The sequence below is a fragment of the Bombyx mandarina genome, chromosome 08 (assembly GCF_030267445.1).
Source record: "Bombyx mandarina strain Sakado chromosome 08, ASM3026744v2".
NCBI classification, from domain to species: domain Eukaryota; kingdom Metazoa; phylum Arthropoda; class Insecta; order Lepidoptera; family Bombycidae; genus Bombyx; species Bombyx mandarina.
In genome coordinates, this window is record NC_143215.1 from 5,693,490 (window position 1) to 5,703,113 (window position 9,624).

The window sequence follows — 9,624 nt, forward strand, 5'->3', positions numbered from 1 at the left end:
TTGTTAGTCGTTTGTTTTGTGTCTCGTTAATTTGTTAATAATCTGTTGTGTATCGTGTTGTCGTAATATAGAACTATTTCTCGTATTGTTTCGTTTAATTTTTTATATCCAGTAAACTCCAGTCGTGCGTCGGAGCGGACACACACACTTTTTTTTTTATTGCTTGGATGGGTGGAAGATGTCACAGTCCACCTGGTGTTAAGTTGTTATTGGAGCCCATAGACATCTACAACGTAAATGCGAAACCCACCTTGAGATATAAAGTTCTAAGGTCTCAAGTATAGTCACAAAATGAAAGAATAGCAACTATCCTGACAGCAGCGATCATACATCCTACTAGTCTCGGATTCGTTGAACTTTACCGTTGAACTTAAGCCTTATCTAGTCATTTCAGGCAGACGTTCATTTGCATGTAAAAAGAAAACCTAGCAAAGGCTTCTGCGAATTTTTTCCCAAAATAGCCCATTTATTTTAACTGACAAAAGTGAGACAGCTTGCATAACCTTTACTGTTGGATTCTTAAACATTTTTGGTCACAGCATTGTTTGATGTTCTAATCATAGAGTGTGCATATGGAGCTAAATTATCATTCAAACGTGCACGATATATGAATCGTGCACATTTGAATGATAATGATTTGAATGATATATGAATATCGTGGAAATAAGTGCCGATAGTTGTTTTAGATTCAGGGCCTCCATTTTGCTATATTATTTACGGTAAGGAGAATGTGAGTAAAGCGATGTTTGAATATACTTTTAATGAATACAGCGGGGTTCATCTATTCATATGCCAAAGCCATTTTACAATGAGATTATTGGCGCTAGATAGAGTTTGGATATTTTTTTTATAGAAACTTAAGAACTGATTTTGTGAAATTTTGTGATATACTTACTCTAAAAACAATTTTGGTATCGAGTCTCATACCGTACAGCTAACACCTTTTTATAATCTTTGAAAACAGAGCCCGACCATCACCGTGCTTCACCGACAGGTACCGTTAATAGAAGAACAGCTTGGCTTTAATTAAACAAGCAGATAACTTTGTTTGTTATCTTCAATTGATTCATCAAACGCTATAATGACTAATAGGTTTCACAGTAACATTTTTTTTGTCTAATTTGGATTTTCGAAGTCATAATAATGTATCCTATATTCTTATATTGATATTGGGAATTACAATATGAGAACTCAAATGAAGCACTCGACCCAATACAGTTAAAATTAAAATTTATCAGCTTTTCTATTTGTTTTTTTTTTACTGTGGATATTGCGGCCTACGGTCCACTTGGTGTTGAGACTTAAGGTCAAAGTCGGAGATGTATTTAAAAACAGCTGATCTACCTTAAAAGATGAGGCGAAGTAGTCATGCAGTCCGGTTTTTAAACTGGCTTAAACCGGTGCATGAATGCATTCAGGAAAAATGCAGGATGGTATTATCTACATGTGCGGACTTACAATACGACCAACTAACAGTAAATGACGGTAGCAGTACGTTTGTATAAAACTTAAAAACTCTTCTTTCCATTACTCAGATGCCTTAGTCATCTTTAACCTTTAAAATGTTCCATTAGCCCGGTTTCCAATCGTAAGCAATGAATTCTGTTTGTTGTTGTGGTTATCATAAAATCTGGTACGCAATATTGTGATGATATCATCGGCAAATAAGTTGATAAAGTATTATATTTCTTTAATAAATCGATTTGTAATAATATTGAAATATATCCAGATATGAAGTTGTAAGTGTTTTAATTTCATGTAGGAGAGTTACAATACATTGTGTAGTGACGTCAACGTTCATATGTGCTATACAAATACTATATGAACACTCGCTTACCAAAAAAAGAATTTAAATTTCCTCAGAAACCTAACTAAAACTTTTAAAAGATTTTTTTATTTCTTTAATGTGTGGACGAGCTCACGGCCCACCTGGTTCGAAGTGGTTACCGGAGCCCATAGACTTTTATTAAATTTTAATATTTTCTAAAAAAAAATTTAAATATTTATATGTACTTATTAAATCTTATTATTTATAATCTTAGAAAGCAATCTTCTTGATAAGAAGAAAATCGCTTAATCATAAAAATTAAAACATTATTTTAAGAAAGACATAAATGTATTTCACAATTATTCATATTTACAATTTTCAGATTTCCAGTCTTCAAAATATTTGCCAGTATGGTTCCCGTTTTACAATCTCGACTGTAAAAAATAAGAAATAATTAATAAATAAAATATTTAATGCTTAAAAAAAATCTATTCAATTGCTTTGAGCATTAAATATTCTGCACACAGACAACTATACTTGTAAGCACTTAACACCTATTGTAACTATACTTGAGACCTTAGAACTTATATCTCAAGCTGGGTGGCGCATTTACGTTGTAGATGTCTATGGGCTCCAGTAACCACTTAACATCAGGTGGGCTGTGAGCTCGTCCATCCATCTAAGAAAAAATTAAAAAAAAATCCACTGAGTTTAATCTCAGTATAGTTACAACGACTGCCCTACCCTTCAAACCGAAACGCATTACTGCTTCACGGCAGAAATAGGCAGGGCGGTGGTACCTACACGCGCGGACTCCCAAGAGGTCCTACCATCTGTGTCTATGGGTTAATTCACTCGTCAAGCCCATCCTCGCAAGCGACGCGTTTCACCAGGACGCTGACCGGTCCTTGTAGTACCTAAAAGCACCGTTAATGGATCGGGATGACGTGTTTAGGGCGACATCGATGTTTACCATTAGGGCTACAAGATCGGGTATGTGGGCAGTCAGTAGCTACATTAGCTACATATAGCCTATATTGACGCGTATACAGATTGGCCACTCACACAACGAAGGGCGGCGGGCAGTCGTACTTTGCAACAACTATACTTATGATTACTTTTACATTTACTTAGAACAAAGAAGAAGATTTAAATCAATAAAAAATACTTACGTCAGCACCCCTATGGATAGCAACCATCATGTCATACTCGTTGCTGCGGTGGATGATACGAGCGCGACCATCGCTGCCTACTACAATAGATTTTCCAGTGCAGCGGTTACCAGACCTGGCGCCGGAAATAATATCGCAGTATGTTCCGGCGGGGAGACAAGTCTGAAACGGAGACATTGAGTTATGCTTTACCGGTACGTAATATAACCTATGAGGTTTAATTTTTAGGTGATTCCTTCTAAAGCGAATGATGAATGCAAAACATTTTTTTTTACAATAAATAATAGCTTTAAAAAAAAACAAAAATAATACGCTTTTATCGAAAATCTAACTAAAAAATAGAAAATAAATTGCAATCAATTTGAATTAAAAAAAGTGTAAGAAAAAATGATTTTACTGTAAAAAAAAGCGTAGGGTGCTTTTCAGGATATTATCAAAATAACCCTTCTATTCATATATGTTCATAAAATATTTATAACTATTGATACCATGCACTATTAAAAAACAAGTTCAACTGTCTTATCTGTGTCAAAGAGCTTAAAATCAAAATGATTTGATCAATTCTCGTCATACTTAATATATCTACCAAACCGATATCACCTACGATATCACCCATTTACTTAATAAAAATAAAATAAAAACCTGAAGAGTCTGGTCCATGTCCCATGCATCGTTGTTGAAAGCAATGAAGGCCTGGTTGCCGCGGCAGAAAGCAATCTGGTTGCTGCCGTTGTCCCACCAGTTGGTAAGGGCACCGTTACCAGCGGTGTTCCTGAAGACAACCATGTTGTGGATCTGACGCCAACGGTGCTCGCATATCCAACCATTGCCGCAAGTATTATCCTGTTTCGGATAAAAAAATACCAAATAACCCGTTGTAAAATAGTTGGTCACTAAACACTAGATCGATAACGCGATAAAATTGATTTTTTTCTTGGTGGATACAAAGCAATCTTAACTTTATCTAATCGAACGATAGCACAATTATCCGTTGAATAAATGTAAATTAACCTTTGAAATGTGAAATAGACTTGATTACTTAATATTAATGAAAAATGCACTAACATATGACTTTTAATGTAATGTCATGTCAATACGTACAGCGTTGATAGTAGGAGAGGTGATATCACCCCTGCTGTTCATTGGAGGTCCAGCTTCGGTATCCGTGAAGGCGAAACTACTCATCAATTGAGGGTAGCCATAAGGATGTGCCAACATGAAAGCGATAGCGCCCTTGTATTGTCGGGATTGCTTGTATGTCAAAATGTTTCCACCAGCGCCATGACCTCTCTGGTTGTCGTGGTTGTCAATGAAAGTCAAAGCGTCTCCAGAAGCGAGAAGGCCCCACTGTGGACCCCAGTTAACCAACCATCTAAGCTGGTTTCTTCTTTGGAAAGCTTGACTGAGTTCCAGTCCAAATCTGAACTCAGTAACGGCAGCAAGTGGAGTGTATTCGTTGCGACTGATAGCTTCACCACCGAGGTCGATGACTTCTTGGTAGATGTAGGGACGAGCACCGGATGGGAAACCGTGAGCAGTATTTAAATTGCGGAGACGATCGTAGATCACTCGCAAATCGTGAGGCCACATGTGCTTTGCAGCATCAATTCTGGAGAAACCATAATTTATTTAAACCAGTAAAGTTGGGGAAGGTAAATTATAACAAACTAACAACTGGTGGTAGGATCTATTGTGAGTCCGCACGGCCGCCTTACCTATTTCTGCCGTGAAGCAGTAATGCGTTACGGTCTGAAGGGTAAGGCAGCCGTTGTAACTATACTGAGATCTTAGAACTTATATCTCAAAGTGGGTGGCGCATTTAAGTTGTAGATGTCTATGGGCTCCAGTAACCACTTAGCACCAGGTGGGCTGCGAGCTCATCCACCCAACTAATCAATAAAAAAAAGTCACTATCATACCTGAAACCAGCAACACCCATGTCAATAAGACGGTTCATATAATTTAGAATCTGCTGTCTAACATAATCAGAGCCCTGGTTCAAGTCTTTCAGACCAGACAATTCACAGTTGCGCACCTAAAATCAAATCAAATCAAATTAATTTAGGATTATTTAATTTTGATTCCCATAAAACTCAGTTCCCGTAAAGCTACATAAATTGAGCGTTTTCCCAAACATCACTACAAAAATAACATAAGATGCTCGTACTCTGTCAGGGCAGCAGTTGTAGTCGTTGCCAGATATGACACAATGAGGCCAGTTGAAGTCATTTCTGCCGTAAGGAACAGCAGGATAGTGCCAGTTTCCGAAATCGGCTGTGCTACCACCTGTACCAACATTCTCATTCCAAGTTCCAGTCATGTGGTTGATGATGGCGTCCACATAAATCCTGAAAGTCAAAGCGTAATTAAAAGTGGAAGCCGAACTTTCCGTAACATTCGTTTTTCCATGAGTACTTTAAAACCTAACTTTAAGAACACTCGTTTAAGGTTTACGATAAGATATGAGTAGTACCCTATCACTTAATACACAATTTTATTCGCTTTCGTTAATATCTTTTAAAGTTACAAAAAACTAAAACCAAAATTAAAAAAACTACAATTAAGTTTCTTTATTGGCATATTTAACGTATTTTTTTAAAGCATTACCACCCTGGACAGGACGTACGACTACTTTTCACTGCCTAAAAACAATTGGTACCTGGCTCAATCCCACACACCTTTATACCAACCCACCAGAGTAGTCCATGCATATTAGATTAATTATATACGGCCACTAATAGTAACCAACCCTAAATATACAATAGATGTGCATTGTTAATTGGAAAATCAAGAAAAATGTATGCAACGCAAACATACCATAATACCAAATGTAAGTAAGTAGTATTGTAAGCTATTAATTCTTTTTTATATCTATAGCTTTCGGTAATATTTTGGGAGCAGATAGTCTGTGACCACATTGATCTATCTAGCAAAAAAAAACTTTAATTGATGAGCTGGCTATTATATTTTTTATATCTATGATTTGTATTTTAGGCCATCTCTACGGTGTCTTATAAATTCTATCAATTACTAATTACAAAATTTTGAACCAAAGTCGTAATGCAACAAACCTGACGCCAACATTGTTGCAGCGACGCACCATATTCGAAAATTGATTTTCATTTCCAGATCTTGTTACTAGACGGTAGGAGATTGGTTGATAGCGTTCCCACCAAGGACGGTTGCGGGACCAGATTACCAAATTTTCGTTTGGTGGCGAAACCTATGAAAATGAAGATCAAAAAATATTGAATGAACTTTCTTTTTATTGCTTAGGTGGGTGGACGAGCTCACAGCCGACCTGGTGTTAAGTAGTTACTGGAGCCCATGGACATCTAAAAAGTAAATGTGCCACCCACCTTGAGATATAAGTTCTAAGATCTGAAGTATAGTTACAACGGCTGCCCCACACTTCAAACCAAAACGCATTACTGCTTCACGGCAGAAATAGGCAGGGCGGTGGTACCTACCCGCGCGGACTCACAAGAGGTCCTACCACCAAAACTATCTATAACTGTCTTAGAAGGGAATATTGAAGAGAAGGTTTCGATCTTTATGACGACATTCCTCAGCTACGATATACTCATATATCCATATTATAACTAGAACTTGAACGTACTGGTGATAAGATAGGCTATGAGCCGACATTAATTAGTATCATGGTTTTGTTTCCGCAGCGAACTAGTGCTTAATGACTCAAACGGTAGGAGAGCCGTTTCAAAAAAAGAGCTTATTAAAGAGTCCCACAAAGACATTTGGATAATGGATTATACTTTATGATGCTTACGGGATCCAATAACTGATTTAAATCATCTGGCTTGTAAGTGTGCCTTTTTAATAGGTTGGGGAAAAGTTTCTTCGCATTTCAAAATTCACAACATTTTTTAATATAGTTTATTTACATTTAACTAAAGTATGTAGGTACCATTTTGTTCGATAGCTTTTTATCATCTTTTAGGTAGAGACATGATCCGATTGCTATAGAAATTTTGGGGCCTCTTATCAAAATACCTCGACAATTGGTTTTGGCAGTCATCTCGTAATGTTAACCTTACACTGCCTAAAGAATTCTAAAGAGACCGAAATGGGTAGAAATTTGAAGGTGCAAGGTCAGGAGTCAGAACTATACGGCGGATGCATTATTATGATAATTACAGAAACGATATTGATGAATGATAAGACGAATAATAAGAACGTCATCATTTTTTTATTTAGATTTAATGTGACGTGCACGGTTTTTAAATTTTGAATTTATGAATTCATAGTCTTTGTCATTGCTTACCTGAATACCACCAAATCCTCGGGGTCCAAGGAATCTTTCGCATTCAGCAGCGATGTCATCCCATTTCCATTCGAAGAGATGTACCATGGTGGTGCGACCCGATGCATAGTGAGGGTTTTTATAGGCCAACGCCAGAGTCACGGCCGAAAGCAGAAGGATGTACCGAAACATCCTAACAAAGGGAAAGTTTTGAAAGGTTTCATCATCATCATCAACAGCCCACAGTCGTCCACTGCTGGACATAGGCCTCTCCCAACCACTGAGCCCGGTCTGCTGCTCTCCTCTGTGGCAGTGGGCTGGCCATATATGCCGTAGGACTGACGATCGCTGGAGCAGACGGGTCCTCGAGTGGAGACCACGCAGCGGAAGACGTAACGTGGGACGCCCCCTGGCTAGATGGTGCGATGACCTCCGCACGGTGGCCGGCAAGAAGTGGATGAAAGGTTTAGTAGTATGAATATATGTACTTGTGCTTCTTCTTTTTCTCTACCTTATCCCACTAGGTGGGGTCGGTACAGCTAATTTTTCTCTTCCATTCTCTTCTATCAGCTGTCATCTCAAAACTCACTCCTCTCTCTCTCTCTCTCATATCGTCATTCACACACTCCATCCATGTTTTCTTCGGTCGACCTCTTCCCCCTCTACCTTGCACTACCATTTCCATACAAAAAATAGCGCATGAATAAAGTGCCTAATCTAGAACTAGTCTCAGTAGCTTAGTTATAATTATTTTTTTATAATTTCCTTCGTATAATATACACTTTTTTTCAATAATATAACTTTAAGCAATCAATATAACTATACCTATTACTAAGCATACTAGCATGAGTAATATAATTCTTTTCATAAAACCTGAGAACTAATTCTTCAGCCTGTAAGCATGTCCCAAATCAAGAGAAAAATATTTGTATTATAATATAAACGAGATGTTTAGCCGAAGCCCTGAATGTTCTGGTCTTATGAAAATAATCCGTCATTTTAAAAATTATTACTCATACATAGTATACACAGATGCAAATACTTCTTCATTTTAATATCAATTTTTATTCAATTTTAATCCCCTTATAAAGAAGAAGTTATTTATCCAATGCGTATATTTATTTGTGTTCATTGAGAATGCGAAAGTGAGTGAGCGCATTTAGTGTACTTGATGAAATTAGTCTTAAGTCACACAGTTTCACACTTACAACTTAAAAGCGCTTTTCGGCTAATAAGTGAAATTTATAAAACTAGCTGCAACTATGAATAAATTGCGATTCCAAATCCGATACATGATAATTTATTGATTTTTATGTGCGCACATTTTCTCTATAACTATATGAGAGTTTAGTCCATGGAATTAAATAATATTTATAATTTAAATTGCTCACCTTATCTAATATACTGGACCTCCTGTCGTGTGATATAATTAAATAAATCTGATAACAGCCTCCCGTACCCAAGTTATATATACTTGAAGATAAAATCTCAGTCTGTGTTGCGATACACGAAATTTATCGACATAATGAACATAATCGTTCGATAAAAGTTCAAAAAAACATTGATAAATATTCGGCGCTCCGTATCCAAGATGATTTTGTACGATAAAAATCAAATTTTCACACCTAAAACACATTATTTCGGCCAAATGATTCATTCGTGAAATCATTTGTGTTTTGAAAGCGGTTATTTGAAGGAACTGTTTTTTAAAAAAAAATGGCTTTTCACAACTTTGGAATGTTGACTTCTTGCTTATAAATAATCCTACTAATTTGATTTTATTAAATTTGTTATTTTTAATTTTACTATTCACATTTCTTCGTGCTCGTCCCAATGTACCGTATAAAAATAGTTATGTATCTATGCTGTGATTATTAAAAAAAGTCTGTGAGCTCATCTGCCCATGAGATCTGCCCAAAATACGCAAGTTTCAATTTAACTTATGAGCATTCTCCACCTTATCTGATTAATAAGATTTATTTTTTACTATTTTCTAGTCTACGCAATAATTATTTCATTATTTTTGAAGTGAAAACTTCTTTAGAATTGTTGTGATTTCAAACCGGATGCAACGGCAAAAACGACAGGTAAGAGACACAAATACAAAAATGTGTAGGATGAAGCCAGCAAAGAATGAGACAGAAATATACATACTATTTAATACAGCGCCATCTGTGAGATTTTTTAATACTAACGTGTGTATGAAAGCTGTTGTAGTGAATTTTAATTTAGGATTATACGTGAAATTAAAATATCAATTCACAGAGGGCGCTACCTTACAATTATTTACTAATGACAAAATTTTACATATACTTAAGACGTTTAGGATAATTGTATTTTAATTTTGGAAGGTTTCACTTCTACCACGTGTGAATTGCACACATGTATTTTTTTTTTTTATATTAGTTTATATCTAAAAACCA

At 36.3% G+C, this 9,624-nt stretch overlaps 1 protein-coding gene across 1 annotated transcript; it reads right to left on the reverse strand.

The window, feature by feature from the left end:
• Positions 1–2,094: 2,094 nt before the first annotated feature.
• On the reverse strand, positions 2,095–8,818 carry Amy (alpha-amylase). The gene is made up of 9 exons (XM_089729049.1): positions 8,593–8,818; positions 7,223–7,394; positions 6,012–6,163; positions 5,108–5,288; positions 4,860–4,975; positions 4,042–4,549; positions 3,583–3,783; positions 2,941–3,102; positions 2,095–2,202 (listed from the first exon to the last, which is right to left on the reverse strand). The coding sequence occupies exons 2-9, from the start codon at positions 7,391–7,393 to the stop codon at positions 2,191–2,193; spliced, it is 1,503 nt and encodes a 500-aa protein (XP_089585175.1). The 5' UTR covers position 7,394; positions 8,593–8,818; the 3' UTR covers positions 2,095–2,190.
• Positions 8,819–9,624: the final 806 nt, after the last annotated feature.